We start from the raw sequence: 23,978 nt of genomic DNA on the forward strand, positions 1-23,978 counted from the left end.
AAAAAGAACAGAAGAGCAGGTCTCACCGAAATTTGAACTCGGATCGCTGGATTCAGAGTCCAGAGTGCTAACCGTTACACCATGAGACCGCACATTCCGACGCCGGGAATCGAACCCGGGCCTCCTGGGTGAAAGCCAGGTATCCTAGCCACTAGATTTTTTTTTTTTCTTTATTGCCGTGAAACACAAAACAAAAATACACATGATAAAAAACGTCAACTACACTTGAGCTAACGCGTAAGTGGCTAAAATCTTTTCAAGTTCACTAACTCATCAAAGAGACAATGCCATTGTGGCGGATCCTGCTGCCTCATGAAAGTTTCACGTATATAAACAGCACTTTCAATAAAGTTTTCACGCGAAGATCGTGTATCTATATCTGCATGACGCACCTGCATTCGTGTTTTCCACAAACTATGGAGGCCAAGAAGCATAATTAAATCATAAGGTGCATCATCGTTCTGCACTGGTAGAAATCTTATACCGTAAGGAGTTAATGGAAGCTCCTTTTTAATTGTCCTTTGGAGGACGTCCCATAGAAAGACAGCATCCCAACACTGTAAGAAAACGTGTTCAATTGTTTCCGGTTTTTTGCACAACAGGCAATTTGTTGTCCATGGGACGAAGATACCTTTTTCATTCAGCCAGGTTTTAACAGGGAGCGTATTAGAGTGAAGTTTGAAAAGGAATGTTTTAGCTGATGGCCTCACGGGCATCTTCTTAACTCTTTTCAAAACGTCCTGCCCTGGGCCTCCACAGTGTAATGCCCGATAAAAAGGCACCGGCAGCATCACGTCAATGAGATCTTCATACAGTTTTTTTCTAGGAATGTTGTAAAGGTAATCAAAAGAAAACCGCACTTCAAGCAACTTGCACGAAAAAACAACCTCGCGCAGGTAGCCAGTCACAGTACCAGGCATGTTTTCACATGACACAATCCATTCAGGGAGCAGCCTCTGTAATCGCACTTGCATCACGGTTCTTAAAAAGGTATCTTTTTGATCACGGAGGAATATAAATCGCGAAACCACCTGACGCAAGAACAGATGTGCAAGGCCAAGCCCGCCCCTTTTAACAGAAATAAACAAATTCGTCCGGGCGGTTTTTTCCCATGTGGATGCCCAAATAAAAACAGCAAAAACGCGGTGCATTTTCTGAATTGAGGTTCGTGATACACACAACACATTCATGAGGTACCACAGCCTCGAAATAAGAAAAACATTGCAAATAGAAGCGCGCGAAAATATTGAGAGTTGCCTTCCTTGCCAGGCATCCGCTTTTTCTTTCGCTCTGGATGTTTCTTCCATCCAGTGCACGTTGGGATCTTGATAACATTCTAAAGGCACGCCTAGATATCGTGTTGGGAGAGCAGACCATCGCAGCTTACAGAAGAAATCAGGTGTCACGTCCCAATCACCGTGCCAAAACCCAGAGCTTTTCTCCCAATTGATCTTACATCCCGTTTGATCACAAAATGTTTGGACGACACTCGTGGCTTCACAAATGCTCTTTCTAGTTGCACAAAACACTGCTATGTCATCGGCATATGCTAGCATTTTCACGTTTGCTGATTGCAGCTTGAACCCTAAAATGCGATCGCTATCAATGATAGCCAAGCAAAGTGGCTCTAAATACAGTGCAAACAGCAGGGGTGAGAGTGGGCAGCCCTGCCTTACCGATGAACGTACTGCGATGCTGTCAGTCAGTTCACCATTCACTATAATACGGGTCGTGCAGTTCGCATACGCCATTTTAACACCCTCCACTATGACGTCACCAAGGTTAGAATGTTCCAAAATGGAAAACAGAATTTCGTGAGAAACACGGTCAAAGGCTTTCGCCAAATCTAACTGCATCATGGCTATCTGACCACCGAGTGCATCAACACATTCTAGTACGGTTCTTGCGACATGTATATTCGTGGCAATGGATCGACCCTTGATGCCGCACGTTTGATGAGACCCAACCAATTTCTTTATTACGCTTTGCAGTCGTTTTGCTAAAACCTTCATGTACACCTTGTAGTCAACATTGGTGAGGCTAATCGGTCGATATGACCCCACCAACAGACGTTTCTCCGGATCATCTGTCTTGGGTATTAGAACAATGTGCGATGTAGAGAAAGACAATGGGACAGTATTACGTTCATAAGCTTCAGTGATTACACAGAGCAAAAACTGAGCCGCATACTGCTGAAACGTTTTAAAGAAGGCAGCGCTTAGGCCATCCGGCCCAGGGGCCTTCCCAGTTGTCAGGTCATCTATTGCAGATACTATCTCCTGCAACGTTATCGGTGTTTCTAGGCGCGCTTTACTTTCGTCATCCAGTGCAGGCATCAGTCTCAGAAAATCTGTTTGAAAGCCGCCTACAGTCTGAGGCTTAGCGCTAAGCAGTTCTTCGAAGTGCTCTGCTACCGCACGCTGAATATCTTTAGCATCTTCTGTGATATGGCCGGCATACCTTATACTCCTTATTTCTTTCTGGCAGGCGTATCTTTTCTCGTCTGCTAGCGCTCGTTTTGTCGGAACTTCTCCAGCCCAAAGTTTTTCAGCCCTTGCACGTATGACAGCCGCTGTGTATCTTTCGCTGTCGATTGTTTCCAACTCACTTTTTATCTCTCGTATTTTACTGGCGAAATGCCCTGGCACTGAACTTTCCATGCTCAAAAAAAACTGGAGTTGTTCATTCAGTTCTTTTTCTTTTTCTTTCTCTTTATGCCGCACCTTACTGCTCTTTTCTATGGATTTCAATTTGACCCACTCTTTGAAGCTGTCCCATTCCTCTGCAAAACTTACTGGTCGCATAGCAAGACGATTTTCAAACTCGGTCTTAACTTCCGTAAGGAACTCTTCATCGGCAAGAAGTTTGGCATTCATTTTCCATAGGTACCAGTTAAAGCGCGATTTCTTTCCTTTGCGACCAAACACTGCACTCACGAGACAATGATCGCTGAAAGACACAGGTTTGACCTCATATGCAGTACATAGGGAAACAAGATCTACCGAGGCATACACCCTGTCCAATCTAGCATGGCTGTCACGCTGAAAGTGCGTGAACTCTGGCTGGTTTCCAGTGGAGAACACACTACCAACATCCTCAAGGCCATACTCATGCACAAGTGCATTCAACAGCTCGGAGCTTCTGTCTCTTCGAGGTTTACACTTCGCCGCTCGGTCCACAGCTGCGCACACACAGTTGTAGTCACCAAGTACAAGCAAGATTTTGTCAGTCTTCAGCCACACCTCAATAGACTCAAAAAACAATTCACGCTCACATCCTGAATTGGGAGCATACACACACACAACACGCCAGCATAAATTAGAGTAGGTAAAATCGGTAACCAAAAGCCGACCGCTTGGACAGGCAAAAACGGACTCTACGCTTACTCCCAGCGTGTTGCGTATAAATAAAAGGCATCCACCCGATACACCAACAGAATGGCATACACACACATAAAAGTTTGTTTGAAAAGAAGCCACCATACGGTCAGTGCTTTCTTGGCTCTCAATCTTTGACTCTTGCACAGCTGCTATATCTATATCATTATCCAAAAGGAGGCGACTGAGTTGGCATTGTCGCCTTCTCGCTCCCAGTCCTCTGACATTCAAAGTAGCTACATGTAACGGCGAATTAAGCTTGAAAGTCATGTATTAGAGAGAGACGCCCGTACCCGCATGGTGCCTACCTTCATGGTTGCATGGCTTCTGCTTCTGACGAACAGCGGCGTATGTATGCATGTAATGTCCTCCCAGCAGAATGTCGGGATGCATTCAAACGAAGTCCAAGCACATTGTTTCATTTTTGCTCACCCACGCACCACTTGGTTGCAGAAGGTTCCTGACGCTGGTCGGTAGGCAGCCGACCCACAAATCGTTCAGGGCACCACAAAAACTACGGAGGCGGTTTCCCCGCCTGCCGCGTGTCGGCCGAGAAGTTCGGCTTCGGTCTTAACGTGGCTCTTCGGATGCCAGAAGTTTTCGGCGGCGGCTCACCACAAACACCGCCTGGCAGCTGAGTCTCCTCCACGCTTTCCTCATGCGGACGTTTCGCGGCAATTAAGGCTGCTGTCTCCGGCCCAACCTCCATGGCATCAGTAAAGGAAGGCTCAGTACTGAGATGGTCCTCAGCGTCGGAAAATTTGGCTACGTCTTCTGACACTTCCTTTGATGCGCTTTCATGGTCCTGGGATGGTTCGTTCAAGACATGCCGAGGTTCATTCTTTTCATTTGAGACCGTCACCTAATTCTTTGTTAAAACCGTCATGGAAGGCGCGTCCTGTTTCGTTGACTGGCCTCTAATGTCAGCAGCCTCCTCCGCATCCGCCTCATCCATAATTAACTCGGACGAGTCTTCGCTGGTCCCAGGTCCGGCAATGCTAGCGTAGGTTCGTGCACACTGGCTGTCTTCATGCCCGAACCGTCGACAGGTTCCGCAGCGAGGAACCCGGCACTCTTTGCGGATGTGACCCGTACCCCGGCAGCGTAGGCACAACGGGGGTCTGCCTGGCACAATGACGAGCGCGAGCTCACCGCTAACATTCAACTGATGCGGCAGGTCGTCGAGCTTCATGCCAGCTTTCAGCTTCAGCGTTACGAGTCTAGTTGTAGAGCCCTTTTCTAGCATACCTTTAACACGCCAACGCTCCCGGGAAACTTCCGACACCTTTCCGTAAGGCGCAAATGCAGCACGAACATCTTCATCTGGCACGTTGTGTAGTAGCCAGTGAAGCTTGAGTCGCACGTCCTGGTTCGCCGGGTCAATCACCAAACAGCGACCGTTTTTCACAGACAGCTCACCTACACTGACAATCTTGTTGACGGCTTCAGTATCCTTGAGAGTGACGGCCCAGACGTGGCTCATCCGATACGCCCCCATAGCGATAACATCGGGGATTAGCGAGTGTTGTGCTAAAGCATCCCGGAAATCTTCCACCCGGTACGGGCGGGCCCTGATATCGGCGTGCAAAAAAACGGTATTCAAAACAAACCGACCTGTTGGAAGTGCAGGCAAAACGACCTGGTAAGTGTTGTCCTGTTCAGCAGTCCTGTTACCGCGGCCTGACATGGCCGCTGAAGCCGCTCCTGAGGAGCCCTGCATCCTGCGTCCGTTCACTGGCGTGGCCGGAAGCAGAATCCATCCTAGCCACTAGACCACGCCGGAACACAGCGGGGAAGCTTAAACGCATGCACAGGGGGCTCTAAAATCAGATGGAAAGAACAAAAAAAAAAAGAACAGAAGAGCAGGTCTCACCGAGATTTGAACTCGGATCGCTGGATTCAGAGTCCAGAGTGCTAACCGTTACACCATGAGACCGCACATTCCGACGCCGGGAATCGAACCCGGGCCTCCTGGGTGAAAGCCAGGTATCCTAGCCACTAGACCACGCCGGAACACAGCGGGGAAGCTTAAACGCATGCACAGGGGGCTCTAAAATCAGATGGAAAGAACAAAAAAAAAAAAGAACAGAGGAGCAGGTCTCACCGAGATTTGAACTCGGATCGCTGGATTCAGAGTCCAGAGTGCTAACCGTTACACCATGAGACCGCACATTCCGACGCCGGGAATCGAACCCGGGCCTCCTGGGTGAAAGCCAGGTATCCTAGCCACTAGACCACGCCGGAACACAGCGGGGAAGCTTAAACGCATGCACAGGGGGCTCTAAAATCAGATGGAAAGAACAAAAAAAAAAAAGAACAGAAGAGCAGGTCTCACCGAGATTTGAACTCGGATCGCTGGATTCAGAGTCCAGAGTGCTAACAGTTACACCATGAGACCGCACACTCCGACGCCGGGAATCGAACCCGGGCCTCCTGGGTGAAAGCCAGGTATCCTAGCCACTAGACCACGCCGGAACACAGCGGGGAAGCTTAAACGCATGCACAGGGGGCTCTAAAATCAGATGGAAAGAACAAAAAAAAAACAGAAGAGCAGGTCTCACCGAGATTTGAACTTGGATCGCTGGATTCAGAGTCCAGAGTGCTAACCGTTACACCAAGAGACCGCACATTCCGACGCCGGGAATCGAACCCGGGCCTCCTGGGTGAAAGCCAGGTATCCTAGCCACTAGACCACGCCGGAACACAGCGGGGAAGCTTAAACGCATGCACAGGGGGCTCTAAAATCAGATGGAAAGAACAAAAAAAAAGAACAGAAGAGCAGGTCTCACCGAGATTTGAACTCGGATCGCTGGATTCAGAGTCCAGAGTGCTAACCGTTACACCATGAGACCGCACATTCCGACGCCGGGAATCGAACCCGGGCCTCCTGGGTGAAAGCCAGGTATCCTAGCCACTAGACCACGCCGGAACACAGCGGGGAAGCTTAAACGCATGCACAGGGGGCTCTAAAATCAGATGGAAAGAACAAAAAAAAAAAAACAGAAGAGCAGGTCTCACCGAGATTTGAACTCGGATCGCTGGATTCAGAGTCCAGAGTGCTAACCGTTACACCATGAGACCGCACATTCCGACGCGGGGAATCGAACCCGGGCCTCCTGGGTGAAAGCCAGGTATCCTAGCCACTAGACCACGCCGGAACACAGCGGGGAAGCTTAAACGCATGCACAGGGGGCTCTAAAATCAGATGGAAAGAACAAAAAAAAAAAAGAACAGAAGAGCAGGTCTCACCGAGATTTGAACTCGGATCGCTGGATTCAGAGTCCAGAGTGCTAACCGTTACACCATGAGACCGCACATTCCGACGCCGGGAATCGAACCCGGGCGTCCTGGGTGAAAGCCAGGTATCCTAGCCACTAGACCACGCCGGATTTTTTTTTTTTTTTTATTGCCTGCTTTGACAAATACACTGCCAATATATACAGATAAAACACGGTGACCATGCCGTGGTCAGCGTGAATGCTTAAAACTTCTTAAAATGAACAAGTTCATCTAGGACGCCAATCCAGTCTGGAGGTTCTGGCAATGTACGGTAAACATCTCGTAAGTACAAAATGCTTTCAATGAAATTCTCCCTGACTGGACGGACGTTTACATCGGCGTGCCTAACAGCCATCCTTGTTCGCCATATGCTGTGGAGCCCCAGAACCATGATTAGATCATAAGGAATGTCTCCATCGTTTTCAATTGGTAGAAAACGGATTCCGTACGGTGTTATTGGTAGGTCTTTCTTTAGAGTCCTTTGCAAGATGTCCCAGTAGAAGACTGGATCCCAGCAATCAATAAATACATGATCTATTGTTTCTGGTTTCTTGCATAATATACAGTTAGTTGTCCATGGAACGAATATTCCCTTTTCCTCTAACCAAGTCTTAACTGGGAGCGTGCCTGTATGAAGTTTAAAGAAGAAGGTTTTAATGCTGGGCTTAATATTCATCTTTTTAACTCTCTTTAAAACATCATTTCCTGGGCCTCCACAGTATATTGTTCGGTACCTGGGTGTTGGCAACATTGTATCCAGTAGGTCTCTGTACAGTTTTTTCCTTTGCACTGAACTTAAGTACTCAAGGGAAAATCGAGCCTTTAAGATTTGTACTGCAAGTACAACTTCTCGCCAAAACCCAGTTACTGCGCGTCCACCGTCATTGCATGATGAAACAATAAATCCAGGTAAGGCATTGCTTAAGTGCACTTGCATTACTGTGCGCAAAAAGTAGTCTTTCTGGTCCCGCAGAAAAATAAATCGCGACACAATTTGTCTTAAAAACAGGTGAGACAGGCCTAATCCACCATTACAAACAGAATGAAACAAATTCGTCCTACTAGTACGTTCCCAACTTGCCCCCCAAATGAAAACCGCGAACACTGTGAATTTTTTGCAGATTTGTGCGTTTCATGAACAAAAATTGGAGTACGAACCACACCTTGGATATCAAAAAAAGATTGCAGACGGTCGCGCGGGCAAACATGGACAAATTACGGCCTTGCCAGCCTTGCGCCTTTTCCCTGACCCTTTCTGTCTCTTGACGCCAGTACTGTTCGCTATCTTGATAGCTATCAAGTGGCATACCCAGATACTTCGTAGGCAACGATATCCATCGCATGTTTGCAAACGTTTCCGGTCTTTCGTACCAGTTTCCATGCCAAAAGCCAGCCGATTTTTCCCAGTTAATCTCACAGCCAGTTGCGGTGCAAAAACCGCCAGCAACCTCGACTGCCTCACTTACGCTTTGTCGGTTCACACAGAAAATGGCTATATCATCCGCGTACGCAAGTACTTTCACTTCAGATGCTTGTAGCTTGAATCCACGGATTCTTTCATTATTAATCAGGCTTAAACAAAAGGGCTCTAGATACAAGGCAAATAGAAGAGGGGACAATGGACATCCTTGCCTCACTGACGATCGCACGGCTATTGCGTCAGTAAGACTTTTATTTACAATAATACGGGTAGAGCACCCAGCGTACGCCATTTTGACTCCATCTACGATAACACTTCCGATATTTACATGCTCTAAAATGGTGAAAAGGACGTCATGTGAAACGTTGTCAAATGCTTTTGACAAGTCAAGCTGCATCATTGCTACATGTCTTCCGTCTGCATCACAACACTCTAAAACGCATCTTGCTGTGTGTACATTCGTACAGATAGTGCGGCCCTTAATGCCGCACGTTTGGTGTGGACCTAGCAACTGTTTAATGACACCTTGCACCCTCCTTGCCAACACTTTCATAAACAATTTATAATCCACATTTGTGAGGCTTATAGGCCGATAGGACTCCACCGATAGAAGTTTGACTGCGTCATCTGATTTAGGAATTAAGACAATATGTGAAGCTTTGAAAGATGGCGGCATTTGTTTAACATGGTATGCTTCCTTTATTACGCAGTACAATGCCCTGCTGGCTTCTGATTTGAATTTCTTGTAAAAAGCAGCCCCTAATCCGTCAGGACCGGGTGATTTTCCAGCGCTTATTTCTTCTATAGCCTGCTCAATTTCAAGTACACTGATTGGTTGCTCAAGCCTGGCTTTAACTTCATCCTCAAGCCTGGGCATGGTCTGCAAAAACTGACTTTCGAATTGTTCTTTCCTTTGCTTAGCCCGCCCAAGTAGCTCACTATAGTACTCTGCAAACGCTTCTTTGATAACCTCGCATTCTGTTGCAACTTCGTTATGGTGAAGAATCTTTTTAATTTTGTTTTTTTCCACGTATCTTTTCTCGTCACCGAGTGAGCGCTTTTTCGGTGTCTCGCCAACCCATAATCGCTCTGCTCGTGCTCGCACAATAGCTCCCCTATATCTTTCTTCATCGATAAGCTCAAGTTTATTCTTAACTTCTTTAATCTGCTTCGACCACAATCCAGGCGTCCCGCTATCTAGGTTCAGCAACAAGTTGAGTTGACGGTGCAGATCTTGCTCGTTCTCTTTACTGACATGTCGTAAAATGGTTGCTCTTTCTATTGCTTTCATTTTTATATTGTTCTTAAAACTTTCCCACTCACTCATCCAGTCCCCTGATTTCGTCGCAAACAGTGCGTTGAACATTTCCTTTACTTCGTTCACATAGCTCTCATCATCCAAAAGTTTAGAATTAAATTTCCAAAGCTCCCAGTTAAATTTAGATTTATTTTCCTTTGCTCCTATGCAAAAAACTACTAGGCTGTGATCTGTAAAAGACACGTGCTTAACTTCATAACTTCGGCACAGAGGCGCGAGTTCTAGGGAAATGTATGCACGATCTAGCCTCGCATGGCTTTCTCTTTGGAAATGGGTGTACTGGCATTGTCCATTAGGTGACAGAAGCCAACCAACATCTTCTAGATGATACTCTGTGGTTAACGTCCTTAATAAGTGTGCGCTGGGGTCCTTCACAGGCTGAAGTTTTACGCGATCTTCAGGCATACATACACAATTGAAGTCACCCACCATAACAACACATCTTTCACCCTTCAAATGCTGTTCGAGCTGCTCGAAGAACAACCTACGCTCCCCTTCCTTATTAGGTGCATAGACGCATATCATACGCCATTTCAAATTAGAGAAGGAAAAGTCAACAACAATCAGGCGTCCAGAAGGGCACACTGTGACTGCCTCCTCGACAATGCCCAGACTGTTGCGAATAAAAATAACACATCCTGCCGAATTGCCAACAGCATGACACACACATACATTGTGCCTATCTCTGAATGGTTGCACCATGCGGTCCGTTTGTTCTTCACTTTCTACCTTCGTTTCTTGTATAGCGACCAAGTCCAATTCGTTTTCAAGAAATAGCCGACTAACTTGATATTGCCGCCGCCTCGCTGTCATTCCGCGAACGTTTAAGGTGGTTATACGTAACGCAGACTGGAGGTTTACTGCCATTTAATTGCAAAACAAAAGGACCGCACAGCGCTTACCACGGCAGTCTGGGAAGCAGTTGAGCATGTGCACTTGCTTTTTTGGTTGAGCCCGTAGCCACTGCGAAGAGGCCTTGCTTCTCGGTCGAAGCACCTTGAAGGGTTTGTCCAGTTCCTTGTGCACAAACTTCACAATGGCTCTTTGCTACGAGGGCGGTGTCCCGACCGTATTCCGGTCGAGGGAGATGTTTGGCTTCGGTCTGAAGCTAGGTCGCCGTGGCATGACGGCTTTGGGGGGCGGTCCCTCGTTGTTAGTGTAGTCAAGGCCGTCTCCTGCTCCCACGCTGTCCCCGTGCGTTCTTTTTGAGTTCACAGTTAATTCCATCGGCTCCCGCTGACTTCCATTGCCTGCGGCTGACGCTGCTCTTCGGTCACTACTAGACGCAGCCTTCGTAACTTCAGGTGACTGCATGCCGTCCTGGGTGTGTTCGTCTGGCTGGCCCTCCGACAAGGTGCTCTCGGAGGACTTCTCAGCAGCCTCCGAAGGCGTCTTTACTTGTGTAGCAAGTGACTGGCTTTTCGTGTCGCGGCTTGCGGCCTGCGTGGAGCCTTCAGAATTTTCGCAAGACGCGTTAGGGCATCGCGTGGACACTTCTAGCCGCCCTTTCGCTGCTTCCTCGGCGTCGGCTTCATCCATAATGAGGTCTGAAGCGTCCTCTTGTTGCAGTGGTCCAGTAACACTCGCGTAAGTTTTAACGCACATGTCCTCCCGATGACCAAAGCGCCTGCATCGGGTGCAACGAGGAACACGACACTCGCGTCTAATGTGCCCCGCAGTCCGGCACCGGAGACAAAGCGGAGCTCTGCCCGGCACTACAACCAGAGCCAACTCGCCTGCTACGCGGAGCTGGTGCGGGAGGTCATCCACCGAAACACCGGATTTCAGCTTGAGCCCAATTACTCTTGTCGTTGATGCTTTGTCCGCAACGCCACTGACACGCCACTTTTCTTTCGAAATGTCCGTTACCTTCCCAAAAGGTGCCAGGGCAGATCGCACGTCGTCGTCATGGACACCGTAGACAAGCCAGTGCAACTTCAGCCTCACGTCCTGGTTCATTGGGTCGATGATGACGCATCGTCGTTCCTTCACCTTGAAATCACGCAGGGCCAACATTTTCTTCATCCCGTCTCCGCTCTTGAATGTAAGCGCCCAGACGTGATTCATCTGATACGCCCCCAAGGCAATCACCTCGGGGAGCATATCCAGACTATCCAACGCATCGCGGAAGTCTTCCACGCGATACGGCCGACATCTCACATCGGCATGCAGAAAAACAGTATTTAAAACATTCCGACCTGATGGCAGTTGAGGCAAAATGACTTGATAATCCTGGTCCGGTAAGTCCGCAATCCTGTTTCCGCGACCCAGCTGGGCCGCTGTTACCGCTCCGTCGGAGCACATGATGGCACGTCCGTTCGCCTCGGCGGCCGGAAGTAGAATCCCACTAGACCACGCCGGAACACAGCGGGGAAGCTTAAACGCATGCACAGGGGGCTCTAAAATCAGATAGAAAGAAGAAAAAAAAAAACAGAAGAGCAGGTCTCACCGAGATTTGAACTCGGATCGCTGGATTCAGAGTCCAGAGTGCTAACCGTTACACCATGAGACCGCACATTCCGACGCCGGGAATCGAACCCGGGCCTCCTGGGTGAAAGCCAGGTATCCTAGCCACTAGACCACGCCGGAACACAGCGGGGAAGCTTAAACGCATGCACAGGGGGCTCTAAAATCAGATGGAAAGAACAAAAAAAAAGCAGAAGAGCAGGTCTCACCGAGATTTGAACTCGGATCGCTGGATTCAGAGTCCAGAGTGCTAACCGTTACACCATGAGACCGCACATTCCGACGCCGGGAATCGAACCCGGGCCTCCTGGGTGAAAGCCAGGTATCCTAGCCACTTTTTTTTTATTGGCTGTTTTGACATTCGCATCGTTCAAAAAAAAAAAACAGTCTTCACAATAATGGTAAAACTCGCAACAACCAGACTTCGGCTGTCACGAAAGTTTTAAACTTTCTTGAGGACAGCCAGTTCATCAAGCACATTGATCCAGTCAGGTCGATCAGAAAGCGCCCGGTACGGTTCTCTAAGGAGCACTACACTCTCGATAAGGGTCTCGCGTACAGGACGCGTGTTGACATCAGCATGCTGCACTTGTATCCATGTTATCCACAGGCTGTGGAGGCCCAAAACCATGATTTCATCCAAAGGAATACCCTCATCCTCGACTGGAAGGAACCGTATGCCATACTGATCTAACGGAAGGTCTTTCTTTAGTGTTCTGTGGTGAACATCCCAGTGAAAGACTGGGTCCCAGCAATCCAAAAAGACGTGCTCGATTGTCTCTTCCTTTTTGCATATGGTACAGTCTGTTGTGCAGGGAACGAATGAGCCTTTTTCATGTAACCGGGTTTTAACGGGTAATGTATTGGAATGTAGCTTAAAGAACGTTTTAACTGAAGGCCTAACTGGCATCTTTTTCACACGCTTTAAGACATTTTCTCCGAGGCCTGCCCGGTGTGGTGCACGGTAGATCGGCAACGGTATCGTCACACCCAGAAGAACTTTGTACAGCTTCTGCTTACACACTGTGCTCAAGTATTCCATTGAAAAACGCGCATGCAACATTCTCAAAGACAAGACAACTTCGCGCATATACCCTTTTAAGGCGCCACTCATATTCTCACCAGAACACACCACACAACATACTCAGGAAGCATTTTACACAGTCGTACTTGTATGACCGTCTTCAAGAATTTGTCGTTTTGATCGCGAAGGAAAAAAAAAACGCGAGACAACCTGTCGCAAAAATAGATGCACGCGAGGCCCAAGCCCCCCGCCTTAAAAGGAAGAAACAGGTTGGTTCTGCTGCACTTTTCCCATGTTGATGCCCACATGAAAACGGCAAGACGCGGTGAAGTTTTTGGATGCTAACACGCGTCGCCGAAAGCACAATCATAACGTACCATATGATGGCAACAAGGAAAACATTGCACACATAAGCGCGTGAGAACATGGAGAACGGCTTGCCCTGCCATGAGTCAGCTTTCTCTCTCGCTCTCTCTTCCTCAATCTTCTCAACACCTTCCTCAATCACTCGTCCTACGTTTGAGTGTGCCAATACTTCAAACAAGGTATCGTTCGAAACCCGATCGAATGCTTTGGCAAGATCCAGCTGTATCATTGCCACTCGAGCTCCAATCGCGTCACAACACTCCAAAACAGTTCGTACCACGTGCACCTTAGTTGCGATGCTTCAGCCTTTAATGCCGCACGTCTGGTGTCGCCCAACTAGACTCAGTATTACACTTTGAAGCCTTTTCGCCAGCACTTTCATGTATATTTTGTAATCCACGTTGGTGAGGCTTAACGTTATATCCTGTGCACAGTGAAACAAGTTCAACGGAGACATACATTCGATCTAATTTCGCGTGGCTATCCCTTTGAAAATGCATGTATTTTGGATGTGCATAGTAAGAGAAGAAATGGCCAACGTCTTCGAGATTACAATAATTAATTAGTGAAGCAGCTCAGCACTCTTATCCCTCATTGGCGAATTGTTCGAGTGGTCCTGAGCGGAATAAATATAGTTAAAGTCTCTGTCAATATTGCTACCTTGCCGCACCTAAGATGCATTATGAGACTTTCGAAAAAGGTTTTGCGCTCGCTCACCACATCGGAGCATAAACACGGACAACACGACAACTATAATTCGAAAACAAAAAGTAAATGACAAGAAGGTGACCGCATTTTGAAGCCACAACAGAAGCAACGTTGATGCCTAAACTTTTACGAATAAAAAAAAGCGCAGCCACCCGACGCGCCGACGTAATCGAGACGCATACGTCATACAAAGAAGAAAAGGACAACCCCATATGATCAGTTAGCTTATCGCTTTCAATCTTAGTTTCTTGGATAGCGATTAGGCCAAGGTCATTTTCAAAAAAAAGGCGACGCAGTTGGCTTTGTCGCCTCTTGCTCCCAAACCCCGCACAATTATGGATGTTAAACGAAATGCTATATCGAGGTTAACCGCCATGTTTCTGTAACAAAAGCTCCGCTAATTAGAGTTCGTAGTGGACAACAAAACGACACAAAGCTCACAGTGCATGAAGCCTCCTTGCAGCGCTCCCCAATCCAGTCTTCCGCAGGCGTCGTACAGGTCACAGCCAGCACCGTCTTCGCCGAGTCCGCCTGGCCACACACGCCAAAGGATTACGGATGCGGTTTCCCCGCCTGCCTTCGCTCGGATGGGACGTCCCGTTCGGCCGTCTCATGCCGCTTGTGTTTGGTGGCGGCTCCCCGCTGCCACTACCGTTCAGTTGGTCACTCTCGGTATCACTCTGGTCACGCGGCCGCTTTCCGGAAAGTATACCGGCACCGACGCCAGCTGCTCCATGAGTAACGTCCACTGCGGTTACTTTGGCACTCTCGATTTTTCGATTCGTAGTCGTTCGTCGCGTTATTTAACGCAGATTCCTCTTGGTCGGTGTCTTTTGGTTTGCATGGTGGGCTGGCGTGAACGCTAGGCGTCTGCGGCACAAGGACTTGAAGATTAGGCTGTAATACTTTCTTGGCCGCTGGTCCTATTCCTGCTTTCGAAGTCCAGCTCATCCATGTATAGCTCCGACACTTCATCGCTTTTTCCGGGCCCGGTGACGATTACGTATATGCGAGTGCACTGGCTCTCTTCGTGTCCGAACCGCCGGCAAGAACTGCATCGTGGAATGCAGCACTCACGCCGTATGTGACCTGTAGCGCAGGCAAAGCTGGGCCCTGCCAGGCACTACCACTAGGGCCAATTCGCCACTGACGCTCACCGATACCGAAGGTCGTCGAGCTTGACCCCTGCATTCAACTGGAGTGTCACAAGTCTTGTGGTTGAACCCTTATCCGACACGCCCTGCGCTATCCACCTCTCCTTTGAAACATCTGTCACCTTCCCGAAAGCAGCAAACGCGAGCCGCACGTCGTCTGGTACACTGGGAAGCAACCAGTGTACCTTCATTCGGATGTCTCGCTTAGCAGGACCAATGACAAGACACCGAGCACCTTTAGGTTGCAGGTCTTCAAACCGAAGAATCCTCTTCATCGAGTCAGCCTTCTTAAAGGTCACGGCCCAGACGTGGTTTATACAGTATGCCCCCAGGGCAACAACATCCGGCATGAGCGAAAGCGGAGCAAGCGCATCACGAAAGTATTCCACCCGGTTTGAGCGGACTCCGATATCACCGTGCAAAGAAACAGTGTTTTCAACAAAACGGCCTGTAAGAAAACTTCGCAGTACAACCTGATAATCACTGTCCGAAACAGAAAGCCGGTTTCCGCGGCCAGACATGACCGCTGTACCCGGTCCAACGGAGCCGAACATAGCACGTCTGTTCGCTGTGGTGGCCGCCCATCCCATAGACGCCCATGCGTACAAAACATGGCGGCTCATGGGCTCCAGCGACCAATGAAAATTGGGGGGCCATGACGTCAAATGACGTCACCCATACGTTCACTTTGGCGCGAATTATAAACAAGCTTTTTTTTTTTAAACCTCCGCGTCGCATTGACGATGCCTGCATTTTTTGAAGGTTGTTGCCTTTCAGCGCGCGCCAACCTTTGCCATTTAAGAGAACTCTACTTTCTGTTGTTTACGCCCTTGTTTATAAGCAGTTGCTCCAGCACAATGAAAGTGGTTGGCAAAGGTGGCGGCATAGAAAGGCAGCAACGCTTCCAAACAGATCACGCATGCAAATTCATAATACAAATATTGCTGCAATTCATGCAAGTACTTTGGCCATTTACTTTGTCCCTCAGCACAGTAAGGTGCGGTCCAGAAACACTGGTGCAACGGGGCAGTCGTGCCCAGTTCGCCACAGAGTGTACCAAGTGAACAATTATGGTTTTCATGTTTATGGTTTATTGCATCAACCAATAAAATACAGCAACAAATCACAACAATAAAAATGCATGTCGCTGACAGCACGAACAGTAGCGCTGTTTAAGCGCGCTAATCATCTCGATCACAGCCGAGGCATGGAAAAGGCTTGAAGTGGCTGCCACAAAACATCACCAGATAAGAAACATGCATGTACAGAAAACAAAGCTATGGCAGCTGCAATTAAAATAAAAATGTCATGAATTAGTAGGTCCATCAAAACATACGTGGAGCACAGAGCACTGGGATCACTCTTCAAATTTAAATTCTTCGGAAGAAATTATACAGCAGTTCTCAAGGCAATTTCAAGGTCGCACCAGTCCAGACAGCTTTAGAATCAACAAACGTGCTTAACACAGGAGCATTAGAGCATACATTGAGTCTGTGTGCAACCTCCGGATCTGCTCACCGGTAAAAGTCAGCCAGGAAGCGGTAAGACACCGCCGGTTGAGCCCACGCTGTCGCAACGTGCCACAGAGCATCGCTTCCTCACTTTGTGCCTTAAAAAAAAAAGGCTAAGCGCAATACACTGCTGCAAAAAGACTTCGCACTGCCCGCACGACGAAGGGGACGAAACCAAAAAAACACGGCTGCAGGGAAATATTAAGTCTCACCAAACGGCGACAGAGCAGCGACCAGCAAGGACGTCGAAACTTCGCGAAAGGGACATTTTCAGACTTGCGAACTAAATTACGCTTTTCCGGGCGCACCAAGGCCCGCACCACGGCAGACGAGCAGCAGACAGCGATAAGAAACCGTTTCGTGCTTCGTCAGCTTCGTTATCTCCTTTGCCTTGGTTACCTCTGGCAGCGCCTCCTGACCGATGCAACATCAAGGGGCTGGGGCGATAAGAGTGTTGCAAGATTTTTTTTTTTTTTTAAAGTTAAGAATGTATTTATAAAATACTTTACCTCATGCACAAACGAAGTTATCAAAATGTCTATTCTTTTTATGTTGATTGATACTTTTTAATTTGTAGTAATATAATTTCCTAATCTGAGTGGTTGGCCCCCCGACCTGTGGCTATGCTGCGGTGCCGCTGAACCGCTTTTGGACCCAGCCTTCGCCACTATTCTACTTCCGCCATGGACTACGCCGGAGCACGGCGCGGAAGCTTAAACGCATGCAGAGGTGGCTGCGAAATGAAATGGCAAGATTAAAAAGTACGTCTCACCGAGATTTGAACTCAGATCGCTGGATTCAGAGTCCAGAGTGCTAGCCGTTACACCATGAGACCGCTTTTTTTTTTTCCTTATTGCCGATTCAGACGTTCAAATCAAGAGGCTACAAAAATTAAAACATGTTGGCCACACTTTGGCTAACACGACTTTAAAATGTTTTGAGTGACATCAGTTCTTCAAGTGCAGATACCCATTTTTTTTTATTGCCGGGCTCCGACAACCACCTCACGATACATCACGATACACTATATACAAACACAAGCAAGACGTGGAACAAAAAGGAAACGCGGTCAATTTTGTACTGACATTGTCACTTAAAATTCCTTTAGCCCTGCCAAGGCTTCCACCCTTGGCAGCCACTGCGGCACACACTCAAGTGTCTTCTGCACCTCAACGAAACGGGAAATGTTCTCCCGAAAATACAACCGTGCAGGCCTCGCATCAGGATCACAATAGAAGCCGGCCATGCGGGAGCGCCATACAGAGTGGAGGCCAGCCAACATTACGAGATCGAAAGGAAAACCATCTGCGTTATCTATCGCCAAATATCTGATCCCATGTGGATCTAGAGGGAAATCCTTTTTCACTGTTCTCTGCAGAACATCCCAGAAATACACTCATTCCCAGCAGTGAAGAAAAACATGATCTATAGTTTTGGGTAGCTTGCAGATTAGACAAGTTAGTTCCCCATGGCAAGAAAAAAACCTCGTTGTTCAAAAAATGTTTTGACTGGAAGTGCTTCAGTATGAAGTTTAAAAAAAAGGACTTCATGCCTGGTGTCACCTGCATTTTTTTCACCCGTTTTAACACATTCTGGCCCGGCCCTCCACTGTGCATGGCTCTGTACATCGATACAGGAAGTATGCTGTCGCACACATCTTTGTACAGTGTTTTCCTTTTCACCGCAGACAAATAATCGTTAGAAAATTGTACTGACAATTAAGAAACATACGCTCATCACCACCTCCTTGAAAAAGCCCTTAATTGGCACTGGCATTTCATTCGTGCCGATCACAAAGTTTGGCAACGCCCGTCTTAATCTCATTTGGCACACAGTTCGTAGGAAAGAGTCTTTTGTGCCCCGAAGAAACAGAAACCTGTTAATAAGCTGTCGCACAAAGAGGTGCGCCAGACCAAGACCTTCATCCTCCACCTTTCTGAACAAATTTGTTCGGCTGCACCTTTCCCACTGCGATGCCCAAATAAAGGTGGCAAACACTCTGGCAGCTTTTGCACATTTAGCCGCGAGCAATGCAAAACCTGCATTAGATACCATAATTTGCTTATAAAAAAAAGATTATACACAGTGGCCTTGGCAAAAAAACGTAAGAGGAACCCCCTTCCATCTGTCCGCTTTCTCACGTATTTCATGCGCCTGGCTTCTCCAGAGGTCATCATTGCTTTCGTGGAATTGCAGAGGGACACCCAGATACTTCATTGGGGTCTTCACCCACGTTACGCCTGCAAACGTGTCTGGGGTTGACGACCATTCTCCATGCCAAAATCCCAGGCATTTTTCCCAATTGATCAAACTCCCTGTGATGTCCCGAAAACATTTTTTCTCTTCGACCACTGCTATAATACTTTCTTTGTCAATGCAACACACTGCGACGTCGTCGGCATATGCTAAGAGCTTCACTTCGGCAGCTTGGAGTCGAAAACCGTGAACAGAATCATTTTTAATAATAGTCAAGCATAGTGTTTCGATGTACAGACAAAATAAAAGTGGGCTGAGGGGACAGCCTTGGCGTACCGCACGCTGCACGGCAATGGGGGCCCCCAGTGACTTGTTTACAATAAGCCGCGTTGAGCAACTCCTGTACGCCATGGCCACGCCCTCTCTGATGACCGAACCAACATTAAAATGGTCAAGAATGGCGAACAGGATAACATGTGATACACAGTCAAAGGCCTTCTCTAGGTCGAGCTGCAAAACCGCGACGCCAGATTGCATGACATCACAGCACTCAAGCACGCACCGCATCTTGTGTATGTTGCTTACTATAGGCCTTCCCTTGATTCCACATGTCTGGTGGCACCCTACTATGTCCTTAATCACTGTCTGGAGCCTAGTTGCTAAGACTTTCATTAGTATTTTATAGTCAACATTGGTTAAAGAGATGGGCCTGTAACTTGTTACAAGGCGAAGTCTTTCTGTATCGTCAGTTTTTGGTATGAGAACAGTATGTGATGTACTATATGACGTGGGTAATTCTTTCAGTTGGTATGCCTCATTGAATACAGCTGTAAGCACTGCAGACAACTTATCTTTGAAAAACAATATCGGCTAATAAATCTGTGCTCTTATCTCGGAAAGCCGTGCCGTGGTCTGTAGAATTCAGAACACAGTCATAGCCCCTCAAAATAATGAGGCATTTTTCAGGGTCCACATATTGCTGAACCATAGCGAAAAACTTATATCTCTCATCCACTGCATTTGGTGCGTATATGCAAATATCCCGATATTCCCTTTGGCAATAACTAAAATCACAAATAACGAATCTTCCTGAGGAACTTGATGTGATGCTCTGCACAGTAAGACCCGGTAACTTTTTGACAAAGAGTACGCATCCTGCTGACAACCCAACAGCGTGGCTAACCACAGCGTAGTACCTTGAGCTAAAACGCAGCACCATGCTCCCGATCTCCTCTTTTCCCTCGACTTTTGTCTCCTGAACAGCTAGTACGTCAATCTCATAATCTGTTATCAGCCGATACAATTGACTTTGTTTTCGTTTGCTCGCTAGTCCTCTGACATTCAACGTGTCTACACTTAGAGACGGTTCAGGTGCCATCTTTGCTTTAACTATGAGGTACGCCCAGGAGCATGGTGCTTACTTTTAACGTCTAGCAAATAGCTAGACGCCTCCGGAGCCGCCCGGCTGGCCGGTCTCGCTTTTCGGCGGGGGTGGCTTGTCGCCAGGTTTCATTTCCGCTGCGAAGTTAGGTCGCGGCTTGATGGACGGCCGCCGTCCCTGCAGCGCCTTCACAGGCGGCTATGTCAACACTGCTTGCATACAGCGTGTCGTCGAGATCGGCGGCTGCATCATGGGAGCGTTTAGTTGCAGTTCCGGAACCCACAGAACTGGCATTGACATTGTCTGGGGGTTCCTGGCCCTTCACTGCTGCTGGCTGCTGCGCTTGACTGGATCCATCTTCGTTGATGTCCGACTCTGCCGATGATGGGTTTTCCACCATTTCACTTGCCCTGTCCGTGCTTTTATCCTAGGCTCCTTCGCTAAGGAGAGGCATTTCTGCTCCCGAAGAAGTCGCTATATCACCAGTCCCCTCCGCAGCGTCCTCCGCCCAAGTCTCGTCCATGAGGTGCTCGGTGTCATCACTCGCCGCCGTTTTCGTTGCCGCGGCGTAGGTACGGACGCACTGCGAGTCCTCATGCCCAAATAGCCTGCAGATCGAGCAGTGCGGCACCTTGCACTCTCTTCTCACGTGGCCCGAGCCATGGCATCGCAGGCACTGCATCGGGTGACCAGGTGCGACCACTAGTGCCAGTTCTCCACCGACCCGTAACTGGTGCGGCAGGTCTTCTATTTTCATGCCGTTCTTCAGCTTCAAAAGCACTAACCTCGTTGTGGAGCCCTTGTCACTCACACCCTGCACTCGCCAGCGCACTCATCTGGCATCTATTACAGTCCTAAAGGCCGCAAGTGCGGACAGGACGTCCTCGTCCGCCACTCCATGCAATAGCCAGTGAAGCCTCAGCTTCACCTGCTGTTCCTGCGGGTCGATGATGACACAGCGACGCCTCTTCACCGTTAGCTCCTTCACGTCAAGCAGCCGTTTTGTAGCCTCGGCCCCATTAAGGGTGACTGCCCAAACGTGGATAACCTGGTAGGCTCCCAAGGCCACCACATCCGGCAGTAAGCCTGTAGGCACGAGAGCAACTCTTTCTCTATGCGAGAGCATCTCGTAAATCTTCAACCCTGTAGGGCCTTGCTCGCACGTCGCCGTGCAAAAACACGGTGTTCTGAACGATGCGTCTGGTTGGCAGCTGAGGCAGAATACGCTGATAATCGCTGTCTTCGCTATCTTAGACCCTGTTTCCGCGGCCGGTAAAAGCCGCAGTCGCCGCTCCGTCGGAGCACATGATTTCGCGTCCGTACACGGTGGTGGCCGGAAGTAGAATGGCTTTTAAGCTTCCTCCTTGTGTTCCGGCGTGGTCTAGTGGATACCCTGGCCTTCACCCAGGAGACCCGGGTTCGATTCCCGGCGTCGGAATGTGCGGTTTCATGGTGTAACGGATTCCACTTCTGGCTTCTGAGCACGACAGATGTGTGTATCATGAGCTCCGTTGGAGCGGTCTCAGTGCCTCTAGGCGGAGGCAGTATCAGCTAAGCAGACGTTTCGAGGACTATGCTCTCGATATTATTGCAGTGCAAGAAACAAAGGTGGACAGTGAAGAAGGCACGGACCGCATGGTACTGCCTTTCCGTTCGTTGTTCAATGTGTGTGTGTCGCATTCTGTAGCTCTGTCCGGTGGTTGCGCGCTCTTTATTAGAAGGTCGTTGGGTGTTGTTGAAAGTGCAGTAACCAGTAGTGCCTCTGGGCGGTTTGTGGTGTGCGATTTTTCTTTCTCGGGTGCGGAGTGGCGAGTGATATCTTTGTACGCGCCGAATCAAGTGAGTGAGCGGACAATTTTTGTTAAAGAAATAGGTGGGTTGCTTGATTGCAACAAGCGGATTTTTTTGCTCGGCGACTTCAACTGTGTTTGTAGAGAAGAAGATCGCAACAGTAGTGTCAGGCGACGTGACCAAAGCGCTGTCTTACTGAGCGAACTTCTCTCTGGAAAAGGCTTGGAAGATGTTGCATTATGCCTGTCAAATGCAAGAGCACAGTTTACGCATTTTCAGGGGCAGAGCCATGCACGATTAGACCGAGCTTACATATCGCTGGAGATGGTGATGTTCTGTGTTGATTATTGTGTCCGGGCAGTGAGTTAGAGTGATCACAGCTTAGTGTTCTTCACACTTGGTTCAAAGATGCGAAAGCCAAAGTTTAATTGGTCTCTATGGAAATTAAATAGTACCCTTCTCAAAGACGGAATATTTTTAGAAACTGTGACAGGCTTTACGAGAACTCCACGACAGCACAGGAGCTGAGTGGTGCGAAAAATGGGAAGCTTTTAAGCAAAATGTAAAAATAAAAGAGATAGAGCGCGGTAGTGTGCTAAGTTTTGAAAAGAAAGAAAACGAGATGAAATTAAAAGGCCTATACTCCAGGCACTTCTGAAGGAATAAAATGTGCAACCAGGCCTACTGACTCAGGAAATTAGGGGCGTGAAGAATAAGCTAGAACAACTTGACAAGGAAAGATACAGAGGAGCGGTTGTAAGAGCGCGAAGTGAAAAATTGTGGTTGGGCGAATCACCAACAAAGAGGGCGTTGGGTGAAGAAAAGAAGTACGCTCAAAAGAACGATATAAGAGAAATTTTATACAATGGCCACACGACGAATGACAGGCAAAAGATAATGGATGCTTTCGTCGAACATTATCGCGGATTGCTCGGGCAAACTGTGCCAATGAGTGGCGATTTTGTGAATTTTTTCCTTGCGGCGATGCCAAAACTTGACGAAACATTGCAAAACAGGCTAGAAGCACCGATAAGCGTAAAAGAAATCGAGACGGCAATAGAAGAATTAAGCAGTGGCAAGACACCTGGCCCGGACGGCCTGGGAGCAGAGATTTATAAGGCGTTCAAGCAGGACATTGCAGTTGCTCTGCAAAGAAGTGATCGTAGAAGGGTATGGGAAAAACAAACTGCCACAATCGTTCACAGAGGCGCACACTGTGCTTATTCCTAAATCGGACGACCCCATTAAGCTTTTGTCGGTAACATCTTATCGACCAGTTAGTCTCGTGAACACCGATTACAAAATTTTTATGAAGGTTTTGGCAAAGAGGGTGCAATCTGTCATTCAAGAACTGGTAGGACCGCATCAGACATGCGGAATAAAGGGGTGTACTATAGCGACAAACATACGCATTGCAAGAAGCGTGCTAGAAATTTGTAATGCCTTCTCGGGCAGAGTCTCCATGTTACAGCTCGACTTACTGAGACTCGACCGTGTCTCACACGAAGTTTTGTTTAGAATTTTGGAGCACGTGCAAATTGGTTGTGTCGTTTTGGATGGCCTCAAGATGGTGTCGAGACGCCGGAGGCACAGGACCGGAGCCGAGGGTAGCGTTGACCGGCGAGGCGTCGAGGAACCGCGGAGACGTGGAGCTTTCATTAGAGCTGAGTACAAGTAGTTTATTTACATGTGTACACTTTGGAGATTTCTGAAGGAAGCCCTCTCCAGATGTAGGACACCAGGTTTTCTTCTCTTGGGTCTCTCTAGATCCCTAGGCAGGGAATTAGTTCATCTTTGGCACGGGCCAATCGCAAAGCGCGAGGTGACAGTTTGCGCACTGCATCACTGAGCCCCGCCCCGCACATTCTTGCACGTGTGCCACTACACTTTAACAAACACGTCGCCAGTTCCATCGTTCTATGCTCACGCTTGCCTCTGTTTTTGTCCGTTCGGCCCGGCGCCCTGTGGGTCTCCCCCTCAGCAGCAA

General features: G+C 48.3%; 1 protein-coding gene and 17 non-coding genes across 18 annotated transcripts; all 18 read right to left on the reverse strand.

The window, feature by feature from the left end:
• Positions 1-17: 17 nt before the first annotated feature.
• On the reverse strand, positions 18-89 carry TRNAQ-CUG (transfer RNA glutamine (anticodon CUG)). The gene has a single exon. It is a non-coding gene; the product is annotated as a tRNA-Gln (tRNA).
• Positions 90-5,241: 5,152 nt separating this feature from the next.
• TRNAQ-CUG (transfer RNA glutamine (anticodon CUG)) lies at positions 5,242-5,313 on the reverse strand. Its single transcript has one exon. It is a non-coding gene; the product is annotated as a tRNA-Gln (tRNA).
• Positions 5,314-5,318: 5 nt separating this feature from the next.
• TRNAE-UUC (transfer RNA glutamic acid (anticodon UUC)) lies at positions 5,319-5,390 on the reverse strand. Its single transcript has one exon. It is a non-coding gene; the product is annotated as a tRNA-Glu (tRNA).
• Positions 5,391-5,472: 82 nt separating this feature from the next.
• On the reverse strand, positions 5,473-5,544 carry TRNAQ-CUG (transfer RNA glutamine (anticodon CUG)). Its single transcript has one exon. It is a non-coding gene; the product is annotated as a tRNA-Gln (tRNA).
• A 5-nt stretch (positions 5,545-5,549) lies between these two features.
• TRNAE-UUC (transfer RNA glutamic acid (anticodon UUC)) lies at positions 5,550-5,621 on the reverse strand. The gene has a single exon. It is a non-coding gene; the product is annotated as a tRNA-Glu (tRNA).
• Positions 5,622-5,703: 82 nt separating this feature from the next.
• TRNAQ-CUG (transfer RNA glutamine (anticodon CUG)) lies at positions 5,704-5,775 on the reverse strand. Its single transcript has one exon. It is a non-coding gene; the product is annotated as a tRNA-Gln (tRNA).
• Positions 5,776-5,780: 5 nt separating this feature from the next.
• On the reverse strand, positions 5,781-5,852 carry TRNAE-UUC (transfer RNA glutamic acid (anticodon UUC)). Its single transcript has one exon. It is a non-coding gene; the product is annotated as a tRNA-Glu (tRNA).
• A 154-nt stretch (positions 5,853-6,006) lies between these two features.
• Positions 6,007-6,078, reverse strand: TRNAE-UUC (transfer RNA glutamic acid (anticodon UUC)). Its single transcript has one exon. It is a non-coding gene; the product is annotated as a tRNA-Glu (tRNA).
• A 79-nt stretch (positions 6,079-6,157) lies between these two features.
• Positions 6,158-6,229, reverse strand: TRNAQ-CUG (transfer RNA glutamine (anticodon CUG)). Its single transcript has one exon. It is a non-coding gene; the product is annotated as a tRNA-Gln (tRNA).
• Positions 6,230-6,234: 5 nt separating this feature from the next.
• On the reverse strand, positions 6,235-6,306 carry TRNAE-UUC (transfer RNA glutamic acid (anticodon UUC)). The gene has a single exon. It is a non-coding gene; the product is annotated as a tRNA-Glu (tRNA).
• Positions 6,307-6,386: 80 nt separating this feature from the next.
• Positions 6,387-6,458, reverse strand: TRNAQ-CUG (transfer RNA glutamine (anticodon CUG)). Its single transcript has one exon. It is a non-coding gene; the product is annotated as a tRNA-Gln (tRNA).
• A 5-nt stretch (positions 6,459-6,463) lies between these two features.
• On the reverse strand, positions 6,464-6,535 carry TRNAE-UUC (transfer RNA glutamic acid (anticodon UUC)). Its single transcript has one exon. It is a non-coding gene; the product is annotated as a tRNA-Glu (tRNA).
• Positions 6,536-6,617: 82 nt separating this feature from the next.
• On the reverse strand, positions 6,618-6,689 carry TRNAQ-CUG (transfer RNA glutamine (anticodon CUG)). Its single transcript has one exon. It is a non-coding gene; the product is annotated as a tRNA-Gln (tRNA).
• Positions 6,690-6,694: 5 nt separating this feature from the next.
• TRNAE-UUC (transfer RNA glutamic acid (anticodon UUC)) lies at positions 6,695-6,766 on the reverse strand. Its single transcript has one exon. It is a non-coding gene; the product is annotated as a tRNA-Glu (tRNA).
• A 3,675-nt stretch (positions 6,767-10,441) lies between these two features.
• Positions 10,442-11,736, reverse strand: LOC146203652 (uncharacterized). Its single transcript, XM_084603153.1, has one exon. It carries the CDS (start codon positions 11,696-11,698, stop codon positions 10,442-10,444), a length of 1,257 nt encoding a protein of 418 aa, XP_084459279.1. The 5' UTR covers positions 11,699-11,736.
• Positions 11,737-11,834: 98 nt separating this feature from the next.
• On the reverse strand, positions 11,835-11,906 carry TRNAQ-CUG (transfer RNA glutamine (anticodon CUG)). The gene has a single exon. It is a non-coding gene; the product is annotated as a tRNA-Gln (tRNA).
• Positions 11,907-11,911: 5 nt separating this feature from the next.
• TRNAE-UUC (transfer RNA glutamic acid (anticodon UUC)) lies at positions 11,912-11,983 on the reverse strand. The gene has a single exon. It is a non-coding gene; the product is annotated as a tRNA-Glu (tRNA).
• A 77-nt stretch (positions 11,984-12,060) lies between these two features.
• Positions 12,061-12,132, reverse strand: TRNAQ-CUG (transfer RNA glutamine (anticodon CUG)). The gene has a single exon. It is a non-coding gene; the product is annotated as a tRNA-Gln (tRNA).
• Positions 12,133-23,978: the final 11,846 nt, after the last annotated feature.

The sequence above is a fragment of the Amblyomma maculatum genome, chromosome 1 (genome assembly GCF_055883805.1).
Source record: "Amblyomma maculatum isolate TAMU_Amacu chromosome 1, ASM5588380v1, whole genome shotgun sequence".
Classification (NCBI taxonomy): Eukaryota; Metazoa; Arthropoda; class Arachnida; order Ixodida; family Ixodidae; genus Amblyomma; species Amblyomma maculatum.

Bases quoted from the DNA above. Each gene is read 5' to 3' on its own strand.
- LOC146203652 (XM_084603153.1), bottom strand. From the start codon at position 11,698: ATGTGCTCCGACGGAGCGGTAACAGCGGCCCAGCTGGGTCGCGGAAAC.